General features: G+C 35.0%; 1 protein-coding gene across 1 annotated transcript in view; it reads right to left on the bottom strand.

Annotated features, from left to right (window-relative positions):
- Window positions 1-460: 460 nt before the first annotated feature.
- Window positions 461-23,909, bottom strand: part of KLHL1 (kelch like family member 1) — a 260,797-nt gene continuing 237,348 nt past the window's right edge. Inside the window, exons 9-11 of the mRNA XM_054806173.1 lie at window positions 9,039-9,251; window positions 4,257-4,428; window positions 461-2,673 (exon numbers count right to left, since the gene is read on the bottom strand). Coding sequence (XP_054662148.1) covers window positions 2,614-2,673; window positions 4,257-4,428; window positions 9,039-9,251 — 445 coding nt within the window. The 3' untranslated portion in view covers window positions 461-2,613. The remainder of the gene's footprint in view (window positions 2,674-4,256; window positions 4,429-9,038; window positions 9,252-23,909) is intronic.

Here is a 23,909-nt window from a genome sequence, read left to right as displayed (position 1 = left end):
GATAATCTGGCTTTTGAAAAGACAGCTGCTTTTCCTGTAAATGTAATATTGTTTAGCACAACTCAGCCTATCAGAAGTGATTTTAACTCTTATACATAAAAAAGGGATTTTAATGGATCATAGAAACCAAGATTAAGATTCTATCGCATTTTCATTTAAATCCATTCCCTTTGAAGTCAAAGGTTAAACTATTGTTTTTAATAAGAGCAAACAGAACAGATAAAAAACCTTAAAATTTAATAAAAAAAAAACCTCCCTAAATTCTGTATAGAAGAAACTCCAGAACTTATTGATGTAGGTGTATAAAAAGAATCTAAAAGCCAAATATAGCTCTTATTGTGGCTAGATTTTACATAATCTAAATAAAAGAAATTAATAATTATATTCTTTCAGCATAAAAGTAGCATAGTAGTATGAAAAATTTCACGTATGAATAATGTTTCCTTTTGGATAAATAAAGGCTAATTGAAAATATGTAAAAGGAAATTGAGAATAAAAAATAAAATTGAGGCTAAATTGAGGCTAAAAATGATCAAGGCACAGAGAACAAATATGCCATGGATTGCAATTAATAGAAGTAATCTTTTTTCGAAGGTCAGTATAGAGGTATCATATTTCTATTGTGTATGAATATAATGTAATCAAAAGGAAGTTCTGGGAATAGAATTAAAAATAAATTTCTAAGTTCATTAGGCATCTGTGTAGGAAAACTGAATGCTAATGTCTACATTTAATTGCAATTATAATTCTGAATCTTCTTGATTTGGTCTCAGAAGCCTTTGCTTATGTGAAGCAAAATTTGTAGAGGGTAACATCTTTTATTCAACAAGTTGTTATAGTTGGGGAAAAATGGACATGCCTGTCCATGGAAGAAGAATTAACTGCAATTCAAAAGCCAACTTACTGTGGAAAACTAATATTGAAGACTTTGCAGCTGATTTCTAATTAGGAAAGAGAAGTATATAAAAAGATTTAAACCAGTATACTTAGGCTTCAGAACTGAAGTTTAGTTTGTGTCAGGAAACAAAAATCGCCATGCATGCTGATGGTGTTAGAAGGAAAGACACATCTTCAAATCAAATGTCCCAAGTAGGAGGCTGTATGTATTTTTTCTTCTCAAATGGTTTCAAAGGTTTCCACTAGGAAAACTCTTTTAACTAAACCAGAATTCCTTCCTGCTACTGACAGAGGACTGTGAGGTTTCTGCTTTTGGACCATGAAATGTTTCCTAAAGGATCAGCAAAGCTTTAAAGAAGAGGTATACTTGATAGTCCTGTTCCAGAGCCTGTGCCTTCCTGAATAGCAGAATTTCATATTCCATTAGTGGCCTTACGATTCTAACTGATTCAGCTGAGCAGACAGAAAGCATCAACGTTAATTGAACTGCCAAGGCAAAAGCTCAAAGTATCACTACTGCCAGAAATGATCAACCCTAAAGGGAAGCACAGATGACACTAGTATATTTACCATATGAACTTTATTAGATCAAATGGTCTAATTTTCCTTATTCCGCTTGTATTTATTCTGAATTCCCTACTTCAGTTATTCTCAGTCATAAGTGGAAAGCAATGAACTGGCAGCTCTAATCAGGCAAAGTTGTGTATGTACGAGCATCAGAAAGAAATAAAATGTAGTATTTTCATCCCTCTTGAAATGTTAGAAGAGGCCCTATAGACTGTTCTGGTCATGGTTCATCTGTTACACGATGCGGTGAAGGAACAGTATCAATTTTCCAGCTTTTCATGAGCTTCCAACATGCAGAAGATGCATTAAACAATGAGATCAGAGCCCACATGCTTAAACTGAGTATACGATTAAGAAAGAATTAGGAAATTGTTCCTTTGACTCCCACATTTGCAACAAAGCCCCAGTGCAGCCAAAGGATTGCTTTGTGTATCATTAGATTAAACATACAGGCTTCCCCTTCAACGGTCTCACTTACAAGACGCGTTAACACTAGCAAGGAAGTACAATCTGAAGTTAGAAAAAAAGTCATCTTGGAGGTTTACTTTTAGTTTTGTTTTTCTTCCTACTGTATAGCAACAGCTCAGTCATTATGAATGAAACTTGAATATCCAGACTTTTCTACCTCTTCCCTTCAGTAAGAACCAAACCGCCTGTTTAACTGAGAACGTCATAACCCATTTGAAGACAAGACCTGAACAGAAAAGTTTTATATTACTATCTACTTTTCTCTTTTAAAAACTACAGTTTAGAAGTGATTAAATGTACTTTGATGTTTCTGCAGTTAAAACTCTTGCGGCCATGAAAACTGTTCTTGTACTCCTTCCTGCTCCTTGTATAGAACTGTCCCTTGATTATCCAGTTCTCCAGGACACATTCATGAGAACAGTATCTGAACTTACTACTCCACGTTCACATATTTATGCCTATAACAGACTGATTTTTTTTCTTGTTCATTGACTGTGAACAGTTTTTATGATTTTATAAGGCATAAATACTTAATGTTTCTCATTTCTGAACTTCTTCAAGTTTGTGGTCAACAAAGTATTCACTGTGTAAATCCTTGTTCTCATGAACTTATCATTCTCATTATCTGATAGAAAAATAATCATTTCACAGTCAGTAAAATCCTAAGCAGTGCTGACAAAGTCATGGTTGTTTGATGACTACAACACAGGCACCAGCTCTTCCAATATTTAGGGAAGCCATCTGCAGAAAAAAAAGATATATATTAACTGAACAGGAGCAAGCTATGCAAGAGATTGCCAAACTGCTGTGTCTACATTATTCTAAAATGGTCAAAACTAATGGGAGTATAAACTGCTAAAAATAAATACAACGCACAATATTGTAGTTTTAAAGTTATTTACTCACATCTGATATCTTTGATTTGAAAGTGTGAGATCAGAAAAAAAAAAAAGTTATTTTAGAGCTGTCATCAATTTTGTGAACCATTGATATGCAAGGGGTTTCTATAATCTGTAGACAGTAGCTGATGCTTCCACTTTAGTCCCTGAGGCAAGGTCAAGGCTACCAATACCAAAATTGTATGGTTCCAGTATTCCTAAACAGGTTCAAATGTCTGTTAGCATAATTTTGACACCTTTAGTCACTGTTCAAGACAACACAAGGATTAATAACTTTAGAGACTGGATCTTGCTGAAACTAACACAATAGAGTCAACTTATATGGCATGAAACAATAACAGTAATGATAATACACCATAATTAATGGTACTGTGTGTTTCAAAGCAGAGGTGTTACATATTTCCTAACTATCTGTCCAAATGTGGTTATTCATCCTTTTTTTTTTTTTTTTTAATGTGGATTGGTAAATTTGGGAAAAGAATCTTTCCAAATTGATTTCTTATTTCCTACAGAATGTCATAAAAATGCTCTCATCATTTAATTAATGGTAGATAAAAAAGATGGGCTTCTGCATTAACTTTACACCATGTATGTCTACATTTAAGCTTGACAACAGAAGTCCCCCTTTACAATCATAAAAAGAAATAGGTATTTTTGAGTATAATACATCTGGCCTATTTTAAATACTTATTTTAGGATAAGATCACACTTTCAAAGTATGTACTTTTCTTCACTAACTTTAAAGGGAACTTACGGTGACTAATTCAGGTGTAGACATCTCCACTGGTGGAACAAATTACTTTTTCAGAAAATCTTAAAACAATTAATAACAGAAAGTGTTGAAACAATCCTTTTTTTCTTTTTCAGTGTTTGTTATGAATCTAAATCTTTCCAAGCACTACTATGACATAAGAAAATACATTATTTCTACAACCAAATCACTAGTCTCCACATTCTTGTATTATACCTTTATTTCTATTATATCTATTAATTCTTATATGGTTCAACATTAGGAACATACATACAGTTTGACATTTCAAAACATCCATCAAACAGAAGAAAATGGAATTGAAGAATGAAATGAAAACTTCACTTTACATAAAATAAACAAATTTTCATATGATCTTCAGGACATGCTGGTTACCAATTAAAATTCCAGATCCATTTTGATACTTTTTATGACATTTATTCTGCATGAAGAAAGATGAAAAAAATGAATTTGCTATAGAAATTTATTTTGGATCTAATCCTCTCTTTTCTATCTTCAGAAGAACCTCCTGACATAAAACTTAATAAAATACTAGAACTACCTTTACAGCTATGTCAACCTCAGATACTATGCTTTTTTTCAGAAAAGTAATGTTTTTATGTACAACTATCAAAATATGTTACTGACAAAAAAAAAAATAAAGACTTTATGATTACCTGTGTCCATTCATTAGTTTGAGGGTCATATGCTTCCATAGTGTTCAGGTACGTTTGACCATCGTAGCCACCTACTGCATATAATTTGTCACCAAGAAGACAGACACCAACAGCATCTCGAGGCATACTCAGTGGAGCCACCATTGTCCATGTATCAGTTTTTGGATCATATCTGAGGAAAGAGAAAGGAAATTGAATGTCCAGGGAGAAGATAAGTATCAATTCATGCTGATCTTCACTTAACTATTCTCTTCTTTTTTTTTTTTTTTTTTTGGTGGAAAAAATAATCCTTTAACATCCTATCAAAAAATATTCTTCCTAACAGCAAAAAGAAAACAGATCTATTGCGTTCCCAATTCAAACCTCTAAACATTCATTATGAAATTTTTCTCAGCTAGCCTTTAGGTATAAACTAAGGTATTTGTGAGGTAAGGTGTCATGAAGAGAGATTTGAGAAGGATATAAGAGCAATATCTGTATGTATGTATATCTTTATGTATATATTTTAAATAGGATATTTCTTCTGGCAGATTAAAAATATTATTTCTAAAATTATATTATGCTATATTTTAAGTTATAAAGTTATACTATACAATGTTCACAGCCAGAAATCCTCCCTGAGAATTCAGGGGATATGCTTAACTGCATTAGAGTTAGATTGTCCTCCTGATATTTGCTCAAGTGAAGAGAGTAGTACTGTTTTTAAGACATAATCACCATAGAATTTTTAAAACTGAGGGCAAAATTCCTTTTGTATAATGAGAGTAGTTTAAAAATTAAACATTTAGTTTAAGTCATTAATTTAAATATTCATTAGCAATGTAAAAATTAGTTAATTTCAGAAGCCATTCCTTTGTATCTATTATTTTAGACATCTGTAAAGTAGAAATGAATCACCTTTTGATAGTGCCTCTCAGTTTGTCACTAAGGATGTCTGGACCATTAGGTTAAACTAGATACCTAATTTTTAGATGACAGCTATTACTAAAATAGAATAATGTATCACAGTATGATAAAATTAATTTAATCTGTCCTTAAGCATCTCTACTATGTAGTAGAATCACTTGATAATCAGTGGAGAAAATAAACAGTTTAAGGATACAAATTCTTTGACTGACTTTAGTCATTTGCTTAAGTGTAAGGTAGATCACACTTTGGGCATGATAATTTCTCTAAAATAATTGTAAAAGAACTCTATAGTGGCTGAAAATCTTATTTATTTGCAAGTCCTCTAGCTACTATATTGTAATATAAAATTAGACATCAAACCACTTTCTTCTACACCTTTAAGAGACAGTATTGGCTATAAGTTCATTTTTTTTGGTGGGGATTCAGCTTCTTTCAACATATTTTCTTGTAGTTTAAACTTTATTAACTAGAAGTTGATAATCTACAGAAAGTTGTATATACATCTGCTTTACAAAAAGGAAAATTCTAGGCTTTTACTACAAAGGTTGACTATAAGAGCACCTGTAACTATTTCAGTCATCCATATTTTCAATAAAGCAACTAGTAGGAATACTGTTTGAAGTCCCACATTGTATCTGAACCATGGAAATTTTAAAACCTTTTAAATATAAATATTGCCACAACGTTACAGTGCTTTGTTTGTAACTGCCTTTGGTTTATAAATATGACCTTCAAATTGGACAATAACAGAATTGTCTTTAACGTTATTAACTTGTTCTTGACAGCTAAATAAATTTTGGGAAATAATTCAGCTCATCTACTGGCTGTTAATCCTTCTGGCTTTATGGGGACTTCTCAGAAAATAAGTTGTTAAAATTTTATGTTCCATTTTTTTATGTCTAAAATACCATTGAATTAAATGTGTTGTTCATTTTACTTTCTTTTTTAAAAAAAATTCTTTATTTTTATTCACATTCTTTCATTTTGCTATATTTCCTTGAGAAGTTTTGAGTTAAACAGATATATGATAAATGTCTTAAAACTTGAGAGGAAAATAGTTTAAAACCATACTTGAATATGTAGAAGGGAAATGCACATGTAACAAGCCAAAAAAAATTAATTTTGAATGGATTTTTTCAAAGAATGTGTGACTTTTTCAACAACAGCATTATATGCCTCTAGCTGAAAGAGTTTCCCAGTGAAATGCACCAGTTTGCATTGTATCTTCACCTGCATAAAGGCAATAAATTTTAAGAGACTCTTTGATACACAATGTTTGAATTACAAGGACAAAGGTGAGAAGGTAGAGAAGCAGGGAAGCTAAATACAATTGACAGATTTGGACTTTTTTTTTTTTTTATAAACAGGCATGCAAGGCTAAACAGAATTCTTATAACTCAATTCTGGCAATAAAATAGAACTGCACAAGAACTTGGTTTTTTGTAATTGCCAGGAAACTGGCTGAGATTTCTTATATCCTTTCTTCTGCTAAAAACAACAGTACATTTCATCTTTATAATAACTAGGTATGCCCTAGGGTGAGAAGGGTTATAATAAAAGTTCCTGAACATGGAAAGAAATCAATTTGAAATCAGGGTGAGATGCAGGGGAAAAACTATAGATCACTTGCTTATGTTTTTAATAGCTGTCAAGTTCTGAGTAACATTTGAAGAAGAAATCTACTTGATAAAATCTTCCAAAATATCTCCAAAATCTTATAATTCTTGAAAAAGAACTAGTTATTTTACCTTTAAAAAGGAATACAACATTGTACTTTCCCAACTTGTGAAGTGCAGACAAACATAACTATTATTTTATTGTAGAATGCTCGAGTCCATAGGAAATCCTTTACAATTGCATCAACCTTAGAACAGTTCAAACTGGGAGTCCTAATTACTATTGAGGAGGATCTTAGCAGTAGCATTGAAAAAACATGTCTGCTCTCACTAGATTTACATAATCTCAAAAATAATTTTTAAAATGTTATGTCTGATTTGACAGTCTTCCAGGAGCAAACTGGTATTTGAATAAAGCACATCCTATCAGGGATGTATCAGAATGACAAAATGACTGAAGAAGAGACTCATTCCTGAAGAAGAAAAGAGACTTAGTTAAAAAAAGATGCCCTAGATATTTACAGAAAGTAAAACTTTCAGAGACATATAAAATAAATAGCTTACTCTAATAGACCTCATTATCACTTACTAGTCTTTGGGTTCCTAAGTTATTGAGATGCTTTTATATTCTGAAGGTGATGCATTATTTTTGAATGTAAAAATAGACACACTAAATCACATGCCAGCCACCTTATAATCTTATCAATCACTGGCAGGGCCATGAGAGCTTTTTCATGTTTAGTGGAGTACACTGGTTAATTTACATCCACTCTATGCAAGCTAATAGCATTACAAGTTCTCATTTGCTAGTCCCAAGTTTTGGTCTGGAAGCTAACTGTCCATGAAGTACATTATTCACATTTTTTGCTCTCAGTGCAAAAATACCTAGACGAGGAACACTGTATAATGTCATTCAGATACCAGTACATAAAATAGCTTAACGATATGTGGTTTAGTTCATTGTTATAATCCCCCCTGAGAAAGACAAATGTGATGGGATGTGGTTTGTCTTCAACACCAGAAGGGCTTTCTTCTCACAGACTGAAAATTGAAATAAAAGCTCCCTTACAAGTACCAACAAGAAGAAGTAGTTGGAAAGATTTCGTACTTATTAATATTGTCTCTAGTAGTCTTAATATAAATTTATTTCATTGAAAATTCTGATTCTTCCTTATAAATAGAAGCCCATGAGGATAGGCCTTGTAAGTACAGGCATCATGGGATTTCTCTGTTGAACTTTCCATCTGTTGGAGATGAGAAGTAAAGTATTTGGCATTCTCTGATCTTTGCTTACATACAGTAGAGATGAGAACGCGTCTAAGACTGAGCAAAATCATATGGATAACATAAGGAGTAAGTTTTAAGTTATAATTTTTGGATTACATATTAGGTAACTGGTAAATGCCAAGCCAGATTCAGCAGAAGCAATAACTGATATCTAATTAAAGTTTAACCCCTTCAGAAAACAAAAAAAAATAGATAAATCTCTCCCGGTGCTTATCTTTACTTGTATGTTAAGATAAACCAGCTACTCAAAAATATCTACTTTAACCTTTGCAACCTGTAAGAATTTGGAGAGTCTATTTTCCTTATTCCATTTTAAAGCATACAGAAATAGAAGAAAGTCAAACCTTCATGAAACATTTGAAGAGTATCTTCAAACTGAATGTTATAATCACTCCAACTGTGCCCTATTGCCTTACTAGATATTCTTGAATTTGCAGAACATCCACTTGCAAAATTCAGGGTACTGTAAATGCAATGTATAACACTTATATCAGCATGTCAGAAAGTGGCAGTGTTGCTAAAGGAAGCAACATCATGTACTGTAAATATCCATCACTTAAGCAGTTCTATATTTCTTCTTTGCTCAGCTATGTTTTCAGTGTTACAAAATACAAAGCACAATTTGGTGTTATAAAATTATTTCAAGGCCGAATTTTTATCTCTGCTAAGATTAGTTTATGACTCTGCAATGTGTAATACCATGCCTTAAAAACAAAGATTTATTAAATGAGGTGTGAAAAGAGTTGATTTTTGTGTCCGTGAAAATATATAATAGTACTGTGAAAAAAGGGAAAGAAAATAACCTTCAGAAAAATTGTCTTTTACAAACCTCTGTGGAATTTTTCAAGTAAATAATAATTTGGCATTTATTGGGGTAAAAACATCTGTTTAATTTTACCATCACTTAGCTAAGAAAATGATGCTACTTGAAATTATTTTGCATTCAAAAAATGCATGCATAATTGGATACCTTTCTACATAGTCCAGCAGTCGGGAACAATGGTTAGAAGCAGGAGCATCATGGCCTCCAACTGCATAAAGAAAGCCATCACATGTAGCCACTCCTACACCTCCTCTTCTCTTACACATAGGAGCACACATATTCCATTTATTTGTGTGAGGATCATAATATTCCATTGAACTCAAACATGAACTTCCATCCCGACCTCCAACTGAATACAACCTAAAAAAGTCCACACAAATAAAAATGTTAAAAAAACAAGAGCTCAGAACTGTAGGAATAAAACCAAGGGGCATCTGGGTTTTTATCTGACATCAGCAAACAGGAAAAAGAAAAAAATATAATCGCTCAAAATCATACAAATTTCATATGGTCAGCAAACATAGATGATTTTAATATTATTACCAAATTCACATACTACTTAGTGCTTTGCCAATCTGAATACAAAGGAAGATATTTTCTTTATGGTAATGGATATTTTCATTCTTAGATTACAGCATATACTGCCCTAAGTGTCATAAGTGACATGCAGATTTGTCTCTATAATTTATAAATGATGTAAGCAGGGTTGCTGCCTAACTGCTCATCATCTGTGAGGTGGAAGTGCTAACTTATACTTGACAATTCAGACAAACAAGAAATATGCAATCCATTTATTATAGTTTCTCTGTGTTTTTATCATGCATCAAAGTAGTGGGAATTAGTTTGACAACTCCTGTCCTGTATGTTAATACTCTATCTTTTATAACTCTTTAATACTGAATAGATTCACAAGCTTCTAATTCTCCCTTCTTGGGGGGGGGGGGGGGGCGGGAAGCTGCATAAGCTCTGTATACTAAAGTACAAACCATATGGAAAGCTGTAGTCAGTCTTTGATCTAGTATTCAGCCTATTCCAAATACAAAACTATCAATGGGACACTCATGTTCAGAATGAATTTTACACTTACAACATAGTAAAGAACAAATATGCAGTGCATTGCAGAAAAGAATATCACGCTATGTTTTAAATATGGGCTTTTTAAAAGTACTACGTCCGTTTCAAGGACCTTGGTTCTATTGAAAACAAGTCTTGCCCACACTAACATTAACATGTCTACTCAGCAAGAAAATTATACCCCCAGGAACTGTATGCTGATTTTCTTCATCAGAATATATTATGAGGATTGAGTTCTGTAGGAAAGTCAGGGAAAACTTCTGAAAATATTTTAAATTCAAAATGGCAAAACTGTGGTTTAATAAAACATATGTTGTGTTTGTAACTATCTGCAGTCAAGAAACTTGTTTCCTTCCTTCCCTCTGTAATGGTTCCCAGGAGGAAACAGTTCTGGTTGTTCTTTCCCAGTATTACCATGCTGCATTCATTTCTTATACGAATCCTTTTGCAGTCTGTTGCCTTTTCTACAGTGCCTGGAGATTACCTAATAGAAACACAGGCTGTTTTAAAGTCCAACCACTGAGCAATTTAGGATGCAAGAGCTGTCTGTGTGAAGCAATTATTCATTTGGAAGCTTTTACTGTCCTAAGCGCTCCATGAATTCAGAGCTACTTAAATGTGCATTTACCATTATGTTTTGTTGGCATGGATGCTGATGAATAAGGAAGTACCGTACTACCACTAAATATGTCACTGAAACCACAGAACGTTTTTGGTACTGCCTGACAGACATACTTGTGTTCTGACTAAAGTAGCCAGGAGAATCCATACTCCTCTGAGAGAGATGTTAAAGCAAATATACTTTTTTGGCAGCTATTCCTGTGGATTCAGCCCTAAAACATTTACGTTTCTATGTGATTATCAGATATCTACAGGTGAGATCCAAGTCGAGATTAAGACATCTACATGTAAATGTTAATCTGTGGGTGTCTACAGTGTTTAAACTGCTGTTATGCTCAGGGTAGTCAGCTGAGCCTAAAGACCAGCCACAATCATTTTTTTCTTCAGCAGAGAATAAGAATTTCAGAACAGCACTAAAAAAATTTAAACATGTGATCCAAATACATTTACATTAATATAAATGTAAATATAAGCATTTACATGTAAGTGTCTGCAAGCATGTTATCTTTATTTTCAAAGATGGGACTTGGTTCAGCTGCCCAGAGACAGTGATCAAATCTTATTTATGACATCTAGGGTATGGTGACATTCCCTGCAGGCTGGCAGATAAGACAAAGACTACTCGGGAGAAACATGCACGATTGCTGGAGGTCTAGTAGGCTATCCTGAGGCAATTCAAATGGCAGTAGACAATTACACGTAGATAAGTGAATTCATTCTTAAAAATGAATACCATGTTTATCAAGCCTGAGATTTCCAAATAGCTTTCTAAGTAAATATTTGGACACCTAAACACTTCACAAATTTTAAAAATGCAAAGTACCAACTCTTCTGCAGAGTTCAGTGTGAATAATCATGTGTGACCCTAGTCTAAACACCTACGACTTCCTTTATTACTTCTGGCATGAAAAGTTCTCATCTATTCCATTGTCTTTCAACTGAAATAAATCTGTAAGCTGATATTTCCACATTGAAAGTGAAGCACATTTTTTCATTCCTTTATTTCAATTAAGACAGCTAGTAAAATATAGCTAAAGGCATTCCTGAGTTGCTGGTAAAAAGACAGCAAATGTTGTTCATAAGTAACTGATAAAAGTTTCAGCCAATGACTGAGACCGCTTAGTTTTTGCTAAAACGCTCTGTGCTATTCAGAACAAAACAAAATTAATTTCCAAAATCAGATTTTGGAATTACTATTTAGAGTTTGATTGTGTTTATATCTCAGCCAGGAATAGTTCATAAGACTAACAATAAAATTTTATTTCACAAAAGTCTAATTCAGACAAATAAAAGTTAGAAATCAAGTAATTGTTTTAAAGCTCTGGTTGTGGCTGAGCCTGAACACCTGAGTCAGGAATTGCTTCCACTCTTCAGCCAAGTTTCCTAATCCATAGTGACGAAGGTCCAAAATTACTTCAGAACAACTCTGCAACCTGTGCTGAATATTCAGGATACTGTACAGCTAATTGAAACTTTTGCAATACTTATATCCAAAGATATTTGCTAGTCTTACTTCCTTCTTAGTGCTCAGGGTCCTATTTATTAGATGACTCAGAATGAATCCACTTCTGCAGCTTTGTCTTTCTTGGTAACAGTTTATAGTAAAATTTTCTATAGGGAAAAGTATAATGTATTTCTCTAAAAAAGCCTGAAAACCTGGCATTACTGACATCAGATATCAGCCCTGCAATTGCAAGGGCTACTTTTATGCCTTTTAACTATATTCAGTTCTATTACTTCAGTTACCAGGTACCAGCTTTGCTGTGAATGATTTGTTGAAAATACTGGTAAGTAGACTTTCGTTTTCATGTGCAAGTTCTTTCAGAATTCAGAGATGAAAGATAATCCAGTGAGTCTGAATTTATCAAATGCAAGTTCCTCAAATTTTGCTTTGTTTGTTAATTTCACATTGTTAATTTACAATATTATCTAGTAATTTTACCTTACCTAAATGCTTTGTACTACTTCCAGCTGCTCTTTTACTATACAACTACCATAGGGATAGTATATACACTATCCCCAAAAGTCTAACTTAGCATCAAACACATAGCTCATCTTTTTCTATTTCTCCCAGATTACTGGTGTCTATAGACTTCTTGTAGATGTCATATCTCTTAATAGCTTTTGAGTAGCTACAATATTGTAAGACTTATTTTCAACATTGTACGATTAAAAAGAAAGCTTGAGAAATAAGCATAATCACAATCATGTGATACTCATAATTCATTTTTGAGTTGGGAATATTCTGTTAACTGAATTGCAACTCTGTGTATCCCATCAAAACTGGTGGGTTTTCTATTATAATTATCATTGTTTAGAAGGGAAGATCGACAAGGAAAAGAAAGTATCCAGTAGTGAGTACTTTTATCTCCACTGATCACAGCGAAAGTTTTGCCTGTGGAGATGTTATAGATTTCTTTTTCCCAATGGTCTACATTTCAGCTTATTCAGACTCTGTGCGTAGATATGAATTTAGACCAAACTCAGTCATCTCTGAGCTGGAAATTTTTCTTTTCAGGGTTTGGTCACTTCTTTTTGTATTAAGATGGATAGAGGTTCATAAATGTTTGTGTGTATATGTGTGTGTGTGTGCCTGCACGTGCGTGCGTATACATATATATATGTATAAAATAGCTAGAAAATGCAGTGGAGGTTTCAAAGTAGAAGACATTAGGAGAAATCATGACTGCCTGGATCAAAAGCATTTATCCCAGTGCTATCATTACAAACCTTTGATAACTAATCAGAAAAGTCATTTTTAAATTCAGTTTGACAAGCCAACCTCAAAAGACCAGACTGCCTTTGATGTGAGGTAGTATGGCTTGTGAAAACAGTTGAATCATGCCTTTGCTGCATTTCTTAACGAGGTTTTGCCTTTCAAAATTCTTTCACTGTGAATATCAAAGACTGAATATCCAGTCTTTTGCTTAGGCCCCTTTGCACCCTTTTCTGCTCTTTCAGTGTGCCTGAAAGAGCAAAAGAGAATTACTCTGGCACAAAGTATATCTGCCTGGTAGAAGTGAGGGGAAGGTAATAATCTTCATCAGTGCTGGACTTCTGTGTTGCTCAATCAGTCCGTACCTGATCTAGGAATCAAACTGTAGGAGAGGAAAGATATCTATCCTTGGTCATGCCAAAGAACAGCAGTTCACTAGCGAAAGTTGAAAAAATTATAATTTTCTGAATGGAAAGCATTAATGAAGTCTTATTTCTGTGTGTAAGTTTGGAATGGTATTTCATGTATTTGGTGCAGTAATGCAGTAGTGGAGTAAATTAAAAATACATACAGTTTGATCCAAAAAAAAATGAAGGAAAAAACAGTCATAAAGTGCCTGCAATTAAAAAATAATAACTATTGATAGAAAATATCGAGAGAAAAGCAACCTTTGCATGGATAATACCATTATAGCAAAGTTCCACTTCATACGCTAGAAAGTATAGTTTCCTAACAGAAAGAACCTGTTTCAGGTAAATTTAATTCTAATCAAATTATATTGGTTACGTTATCTTTGCAAGAGCATTGATTGAATGCAGATTCCACCAGTGAAAAATATTCTTGACTGTATCAGGCTATAAGATAGTTAAGGTAAAATAATCTTTGTAAATTAATAATTTACTACAGCATGAGCTTAAGGCCCTTTATTTTCTCTCTTATTTATTTAAAAAAATACAGTGAATCTGTCATTAAATAAGAAATTGTTATTGAATTCACAGAATGACTTTGTGCTATACTGAACTAATATGTTTATGATATTAATATTTTTTCTGAGTTTAATAATTTTAGACCATACAGCTGTTCCATTTTATTCTGCCTCAGTATCCATTTATTGCACGATTCTGACTAAAATGTTAAAAAATACCTACACCTTTCTGTAGTTTCTACAGTGAAGGAAGAATATTTTCAACATGTGTCCCTTTTTCCCTATAGCAGGAGGCAGATTAATTGTCTTTTTTGAGAAATGAGTTTGATCAAAAGCAGCAGTTAATAAACAGCACATTTATAAAACATTAGCAGTGTCAAAACTGTCATAAAAGAACCTGAAATAACTTCTAGAGAATTTAAATTAAGGTATAAATTTATTTATAGGTCAAAGTATATTTAGAGTAAAATATAGTAAGAACAGAGACAAGATTTAAAAAGTTTCTACAAAAAAAATTCTAACACTGACAGCTTGTGAGTTAGTCTTTGAAATGTTTGTCTTTCTCCCCATTGCAAAAGGGTTTTGTAAAATTAGTTACATTTATAAAATACCTAATAATTAATTAATATCATCCTAAGTCAAATTTTATTTTACTTTCTAGTTGGGTAGATAATGTAAGATCTATTATGGAAACAGACATGTCAAAGCGTGAATATTTTGATAAGGAAAAGCACTGCTGTATTTTAGTATCAGGCAAAATATTCATGTCATTCATAAAATATTGATTTAAAAGTATTTGTTTGTAGTCAGTGAGAATATTGGGGGCAGAAAGCATGCAGTATGAAACATATTTTCTCTCTTTACATGACTATAATTATGTATGCCAAGTATAGTATTTTTCTTAGTTCCAATGGATTAGTAAAAGAATAACTGAATCATCAATAAGGCACAAGAGCAAAGAAACCCTCAAGCAAAAAAAAGCCAGGGAAAAAACAGTTCTGACGGAAAATATGATTGTTTCAGACATAATTTCTTATCTCGTTAGATTGGCATGAAATTTTGAAGTGTTAGTTCAGCTTTAAAAATCACAATTACAGAATATTAATACTTCATTTATTTAATAACATTGAGCCAGTTCCCTAGTTTTTACTCAAGTATGAAAATTATCAGTGCATTGCAATTATGTGGATGACTTGAAAAAAGTTTTAGATCATTTAGTCTGTGACCTTCACAATGAACAAATCCTTCTCAATTGAATGAATTCAACCAATAATGAAAGATTCAGTTGAAGTTGGTCTACCAAGTCAAAAGACATTTAATTTTACCCCAATATTAGTTATTAAGAAGTTAATCGAGTTTCAAATTAGAAAAATAGAAATATCAGTTAACAGTGGAGATGGCACGGTATTCTGTTCTGCTGAGTAGAGTAGATGTTTGATAGGCTGTTGCTTACAAAGATATTTAGTTGAGTATTGAATTAGATATTTAGCTTGCTTTAATTTCAGTAAAATTTAGATGTTTAAATAGCTTTCCATATTTCCATATACGTGGGAATAAGAAAGTGTTTGTATACATGTGTATATATACACACATGAATACATATGTGCATATAATTCAGGTAAATGCCTACATTTGGTCAGGGGAGTCTCTCTAGACTTTTCCAACTGCACTGAACAAAGGCTTCCTTCAGGTTCCAGCATATAGGCACTAAGTACTCTTTGAAAAGACAGGCTGGGATTCTCATACTGCACATCCCACTGAAGATTAAATGCCAGACTTCTACAATAACCCAGAATGTGGATTACTAATATATTTTGCAGTGTTGACCATGAGAGATAAAACAGTGATTGCTGAATGTTTTTTTAAAAGTTCGCACTTAATTGTGGAAGATGCGTAATTAAAAAATTAGGTGTCAATCTTTCTAGGCATTATCCACACTGCCTCCTACTCTCTAGATTGGTGCAGATATTACATTTAAAAACTAATGTTAGACACAGTGATGCCATTGCCTTTTCCTGTCAGATATTAGGACTAAGTTAACTCACTGTGTCTGCTTGGTCTGAAGTACCCTTACACACCCAAATTAAAGCATACCATGCTATGTCATGTTCATTATCTATGTAGAATTTGTTGTTCATTACAACATGTACAGAAAAAACCCTGTGTAGTAAAGACAAAATGTTTGTTATTACAAAAACTGAATGGCAGACCTTACAGCAAATGACAGTCATGCTAGCTGTATACCAGTCAACAGTCATCTAGTCCAAAAATCTTGTTTCTGTGGGTGAAGGACAAAGAGAACTGCATGGTAGGGCACACCCACTAAAAGATGTAGTGTGCAGTAAACATGCAAAACAGAAAGATGACCTAAGCATCTGGGAGCCTAACCGTAACATACCAAAAGAAAACAGGGTCATCAAATTCTCACCCTGCAATGTAGCAATGGATTTAACATCCGTCATGTTTCCTAACAATCACTTGGGTTCTGTAGAGAAATACATCCTAGCTGTATGAGAGACTGCCTTAGATGCAGGAAAAATACTGGTTTTGCTGTAAAGTGCCATGATTTTTCATTGTCCTCTTCCAAGAGTCACATATATTTACCAAACTTGTGTAGGTTCTAGGCCTTTTTAAGACTAGCCTAGCCACATGAAAAGAAGCAAGACTCTGCAGAGACTCCTATTTCACAGGCTGGATGTAAAATACCAAGTTAAATCTTGCCTGAAAAAGAGAGAATATGATGCATATTGAACTGAATTGCACATTCATTGAGCTGCATGGGACCCCCACATAAGAAATATGAATTTGTGTGCAAAAGTACAAAACATCAGACCAGGGCACTAACTTAGTAATAAGCCTTAATGATTTGGCTAAGAGAAAATGCCACAGATAGTTTATTATATGATGCATGGAAGGCAAAGAAGCAGAACTCCTGGAGGAGGTTGTAATCAGCCACACAATCAAGTTTTGTAGATGGTTATATAACGTAATGCATTGCTAATTCTCTTGTGCCAAACACTGAACTGCTATTAAGGACTTTGTGGAATTATTAACCTATGCCTCTCTGAGGTCAGAACACGGCAAATATATTCCTGTGAGTGACTAACTACAAGACGATTCTGAGAACCTTTCTTGTGAGCACACTAATTTGTTTTGGATTTTGATATTTTCTTGAAAATTAAGGTTCAGCTAAATTTTCTGATGTTCACTTTGTAATAATGCATAGTAGTCATAAGGGATATATTAAACTAAAGCAACTGCTATTTACCATAGGCACAATATTGATCTAAATGACACAAATTTCATTCCAGCTTTGTTTCATTAAATGACTTGAAAACAAAACATTCCCCTGCACATATGCCAACATCTATATTGGCCAGCTCTCTGTGTTTCCCATTCAAAATGAAAAAGAGAATAGCTGGAAAAGTACTGCTAAGACAATAATCCAATTTATGGAAATGCATTACTAATTGAATCCAACTATAGCAAAACTGCTGGAACTGAATGAATGTAATTGAATATAAATAAATAAAAACAATTTTTTGAAAACTAAAGCTAGATGTTATTAAAGCCTCTCTACCTAACAAATGAAATCGAAAATATAACAAATGAATTTACATGGGTGTGAAGGGACAAAACAGTAAATATTTATATACATATGTATTTTTTAAAAAAATCATTAGTATACTCTCTTTCTATGAATGTGAAAGTCATTCTAAATTCTATCTGCTACAGTCAAGCAACAGACAAAAGTCTAACATTGTCAATTGATAATAAATAATTTCATAAATGACATAACAACAAAACCACATTTTTATGTTGGACTTTCTTTCAATGAAAATTCAAAAATACATTCAATTATCAGTGACTAAGATAAACAGTAAAAAGGAAAGAAACATAATTGATGGAGAAAGATAGGGCTTTCCAAAGACCTCCAATGACAAAGATGTTGGACTGGATTAAGAAGATCTATGTTTAGTGTTTTGTTCCTATGAAAGAAAATATATCTGGGTCAGTTTAAGCATCTTTCCCTTAGTATTTTTCTTGCATATTCCTGGATTTAAAAAAATCACTAGTCATAATTTTGAAGTCTTTTCTGAGATTATAAATTGTGACTCATGTCCTCAAGAGTGTTTGAGCATTTGGTGACTTCCCTTGGTACCAAACTTATGAACAAGAACCATATATAGAGCTTTGGACCCAACCTCTTGAAAGTGGAAATGTTTTAAAAATGTTCAACTTAGCGTTTTTTTAAAACTGCTACCAAAAAAAAAAAAAAAGGTGGACCCTGGCCAGAGCTGGTCATTTGCCCCAGGATATATGTGCTGCTTGGGTACTTAAAGCCCATCCCATTCTTCATTTTTCACCTTTGCCTAATTTAAATAGCTTCATTATGGGTTTCTAATAATCTTTTCTTTTCCAAAAGCCATTTAGAAAACATTTGATAGGAAACCTGGTCTCCTAACTCAACACAAAGATCATAGAATCATAAAATGGTTTGAGTTGGAAGAGACCTCAAAGATCATCTAGTTCTAACCCCTCTGCCATGGGCAGGGACACCCTCCACTAGACCAGGTTGCCCAAAGCCTCATCCAACTTGGCCTTAAACACTTCCAGGGAGGGGGTATCCACAACCTCTCTGGGCAACCTGGTCCAGTACCTCACCTCCCTCACAGTAAAGAATTTCTTCCTAATATCTAATTTAAATCTACCTTCTTTTAGTTTAAACCCATTCCCCCTTGTCCTATCACCACATGCCCTTGTAAACAGTCCCTCTCCAGCATTCCTGTAGCCCCCTTCAGGTACTGGAAGGCTGCTATATGGTATCCCCGGAGCCTTCTCTTCTCCAGGCTGAACAACCCCAACTCTCTCAGCCTGTCTTCATAGGAGAGGTGCTCCAGACCTCTGATCATCTTTGTGGCCCTCCTCTGGACTCACTCCAACAGCTCCATGTCTTTCTTGTAGTGGGGACCCCTGATCTGGATGCAGTACTCCAGGTGGGGGCCAGTATGTGGCAATTATTTCATGCTTAAGTGTGCAAAAATCAATGTTGCAATTGTACCATCTGTAAGTGCCCCGGCGCTGGCAGCAGCGGGGGCTGCAGGGGCCTCTGTGAGGAGAGGCCAGGGCTGCCCCGTGCCGCACACAGCCGTTTCCAGCCAGCTCCAACCCACCCACCGCAGGGCACGGCTCAGCCCCACAGACAAGGTGGAGGCACCTCAGGGAAAAGGTATTTAAGGCAAAAAATTCCACAGAGACAGAGTGAAGAGGGAAAAAAGAGAGTGAGAAACAGCAGAGGGAACACCAAAACCAGAGAAAGAGGAAGAGGTGCTCTGGCACCAGAGCAGATATCCACACTGCAGCCTGTGGAGGACACCACGATGGAGCAGCAGGATATGTCACAGAATGGTAGGAGTTGGAAGGGAACTCTGGAAACCATCTAGTCCAATCCCACTGCTAAAGCAGGTTCACCTGGAGCATGTTGCACAGGATGGCGTCCTGGAGACTTTTTAATGTCTCCAGGCAAGGAGGCTCCGCAGTCTCTCTGGGCAGCCTGTGCCAGTGCTCTGTCACCCTCACAGTTAAGAAATTTTTCCTCATATTCAGATGGAACTTCCTGTGTTCCAGTTTGTGCCCATTGCCCCTTGTCCTGTTGCTGGGCACCACTGAAAAGAGTCTGGCCCCATCCACTTGACATCCACCCTTTAGATATTTATAAGTATCGATGAGATGCCTTCTCAGTCTCCTCCAGGCTAAACAGACCCAGCTCTCTCAGCCTTTCCTCATATGAGAGATGCTCGAGTCCCCTCATCATCCTTATAGCCCTTCACTGGACTCTCTCCAGTAGATCCTTGTCCTTGAACTGGGGAGCCCAGAACTGGACACAACATGGTCTCCAGATGTGGCCTCACCAGGGCAGAGTAGAGGGGGAGAATAACCTCCCTCAACCTGCTGGCCACGCTCTTCTGCATGCACCCCAGGATACCATTGGCTTTCTTGGCCATAAGGGCACATTGCTGGCTCATGGATAACTTTTTGTCCAACAGGACTCCCAGGTCCTTCTCCACAGAGCTGTTTCCCAGCAGGTCAACCCCTAACCTGTACTGGTGCATGGGGTTATTCCTCCCCAGGTGGAGGACCCTACACTTGCCCTTGTTGAACTTCATTAGATTCCTCTCTGCCCAACTCTCTAGCCTGTCCAGATCTTGCTGAATGGCAGCGCAGCCTTCTGGTGTGTTGGCCACTCCTCCCAGTTTAGTATTGTCAGCAAACCTGCTGAGGGTGCACTCTGTCTCCTTGTCCAGGTCATTGATGAATATGGTGAAGAAGACCGGACCCAGCACTGACCCCTGGGGCACACCGCTAGCTACAGGCCTCCAACTAGACTCTGCACTGCTTATCACAACCCTCTGAGCTCTGCCATTCAGCCAGTTCTCAACCCATTTCACTGTCCACCCATCTAACCCACACTTCCTAAGCTTGCCTATGAGGTTGTTACAAGGCACAGTGTCAAAAGCCTTACTGAAGTCAAGGTAGATAACATCCACTGCTCTCCCCTCATCCACCCAGCCAGTCATGCTATCACAGAAGACTATCAGATTGGTCAGGCATGATTTCCGCTAGGTGAATCCATGTTGACCACTCCCAATAACCTTCTCCTCCTCCACGTGATTAGAGATGACATCCAGAATTTCCTGAAGGACTGCAGTGTATGGGAACCCCAGAATCAAGGGAAATATGTGAGGAGGAAGGAGCTGCAGATAGGAGCAATTTATGGACTGACCACAACTCCCATTCCCCATTCCCCTACAGTGTTTAGGGGTGGGGGCAGAGGAATCGGGAATGAAAGACATTGAGCCTGGGAAAGGGGAGAAGAAAGGTGGTGTTTTAAAATTTCTCTTTATTTCTCACTATCTGGAATCTGGTTTTATTAGCAATAAATTACATTAATTTTCCCCAAGTCGAGTCTGTTTTGCCTGTGATGGTAGTTGGTAAGTGATCTTGCTGTCTTTATCTCAACCCATGAGCTTCCTCAACCTATTTTCTCTCCTTATCTGATGAAGGAGAGTGAGTGAGCAGCTGGGTGGGCATTTGACTGTTAGCCGAGGCTAACCCACTGTAGTAATGCATTAGTACCTCCCAGTTCACAGCATCCCCTTTCTCTTTCCCTCATTCTACAGTGCCTAAACACAGATAGAAACTGTAAACACAAATGTAATAGAAATACTAATAGTAAATATAATAATAAAAAATACATTGCTGCTTCTCTGTTGAAAGAATCAGGTACAAGTCAGATATTGATGGAGAATAACATTCTCCTGCAGCATTTCTTATTGCTCTTTTACTGTTCTTCAGAGAAAACAAATACTTATAAAACCTTTTTTTTCTCAACAGAAAAAAGTTCTATTTTTAAAAGTTAAAATTAGACAATTCCTTGTTTTTTGTCATCTACCATAGATCAATAAAAGTGTGTGATATTTCATATAAACAGCAGCAGCAGGTGGAAATATCAAGTTTACTAAAGCACATCTTTAAGGATGTGGCAATCAATAAAGGGCAGAACTCCCTTCTCCTTGGTTCTGCAAGATGTTACCATGTGAATGAACTGCTTCCCAGTGCATGCCAAAGTAATTATATTTGACGCTTAACTCAGTGTACTGCTGTGATGTTCTACCATTTGAAGTCAATCTGCAGATCATATTAACAGCTGAGTATTTTTTCGTTTTGTAGCACAGATTTATTGATATCTATTAAAGAGAATAAAAGTAAAAGTCTTTTTGCTGTGAAAACTACAGTTACATAAAAAGAATGCTGATAATTTACAATGTACAAGGAAAAAATTCTGAATTTTTTTATAATGTAATTTTTATGGCTGTATAATAGAAAAAATCTAGAAAAATTTCAGTTATGGTTGTGTCACACAATTATTTGAAATAACATAAATCTGTATGACACAGAGAGTCTCTTTTAGGTATATATTCCAGAAAAAAGTGTGCAAACTTAATTCCATTTTTATTTACAGTTTTCCCATTAGAATAAAATTTGTTCTGAAATTAAATTGCATAAAAAAATTAGTATAAAGGTTCAATGTTCTTAGGGAATGCATGCTTCATATATTAGAGACTTGTTAATAGAAAGCTAATAAGTAGCTACTGTTGCCTTGGAGGCAACTACATTTTAAGCTACTGAAAAAATTAGTATTTATTGGATTGAAACTCTCACCAAGATTTTTTTCTTCTTGATTTTAAAAATGAAGAAATGAAGACATAATCTTGAAACTGTAAGTGACAATTTTTAAAAGTTTCTGGAAAAGGTAAGATTTTTTTTTGTATTTTTGATTCTTCTAACTTACACTGTAGAAAAGTACTATGGCCTTAGCATTATCTCCTATAACCTATAGAATAGTCTGGTCTTACATAGTATATATTGCATACTAGTTACATGTTACTTATGACAGCCCCCAAAGCCCCCAAATAAATCATCCCAACTTCTGATCGCTCCCAGTATCTGTATATATAAAGCACCATCCTATCCTGATTTGTTTAAACTTCTAAGCTAGTGTAAGTATCCATTTCACAATTAACATTTTAACACCCATATTTGTTGCTGATGTGAGAGAGTTCATGCACTCTTTCTCTTCCAGTCTATGCAACAGGGTTGCAATAAGGCAGAAAAGATGCTGTTTCCAGATCAGGAGGAGCTACTGACCATGTTTCATCCCATGAAATTCTACAGCCATGCCAAGTCCTACAATAGCTACCAAAGTATGTTAAAAATTAATAAAGGCATCAAGTTAAATATACACTGAGTTAAATACACACTAAGGCTAACATCCTTCACACTTTCATTATTGTTTAACTATAAGAAAGGTATGAAGATGAAGGAGATGGAATCTCCACATCCTCAATGCAGATCATTACTGTTACACAGCAGCAGTTGTTGATTCGGGAAAACAAAGGCATTTTACGGAAAAGGAAAGTTCTTGGATTCCAGTCTTTGGTTTTGCATGAAAACAGATAATATTACTCTTGCTATAAACCAATAAACATGCATTTAGAAACGGATGAGAGTTTTGTGTACACCCTCTTGTCTCCCTATCATTTTTCTTCTCTCTCTCCTTTCCCATCTTAATTTTATCTATTTGTATCCATCTGTTCCTGTGCCAATTGCAATGCTTCTGCTGCTTTTCTTTGCTATGATAGGTGCTCTTGATAATCATGGTATCCCCTATTCAAACTTTGCATTTTCAGTTAAACTTTCTTCAATATGCTTAAGCAGAATTGGACACCATAATACAAATAGCATAGATGTTTCCAGAATGAAGAAAACTTTATGTATTCTTCAGTTGCATTTCTTTTTTCACAGATTTCTTCTACTGTTTTTTTTGTGGTTTTTTTTTCCCCTGTACTAACAAAGTACAGAGCTTTTTTTCCCTCTGCCACTTTCTACGATCAGTTTTCTTCATAGACTTGTTCATTCAAATACATACTATTAAATAACCCATTTGTGTTGCTTCTTGGGGTCATCCAAATACTTTTGTAGAATAGTCCAACATGTCCTATATGATAATGTTGCCTATGGTGTCACTTTGAATGGTCTGATAATTTAATTAGCATGTTCCTGCTGTTGCACTCCTTCATCTCAAGGCTGATCTTTAAAGAATTCCAACAGTAACTTTGTA

The sequence above is a fragment of the Grus americana genome, chromosome 1, assembly GCF_028858705.1.
Source record: "Grus americana isolate bGruAme1 chromosome 1, bGruAme1.mat, whole genome shotgun sequence".
In the NCBI taxonomy this organism is placed as follows: Eukaryota; Metazoa; Chordata; class Aves; order Gruiformes; family Gruidae; genus Grus; species Grus americana.
The sequence above is the reverse complement of the archived record's forward strand: the minus strand, read 5'-3'. Positions and strand labels throughout refer to the sequence as shown.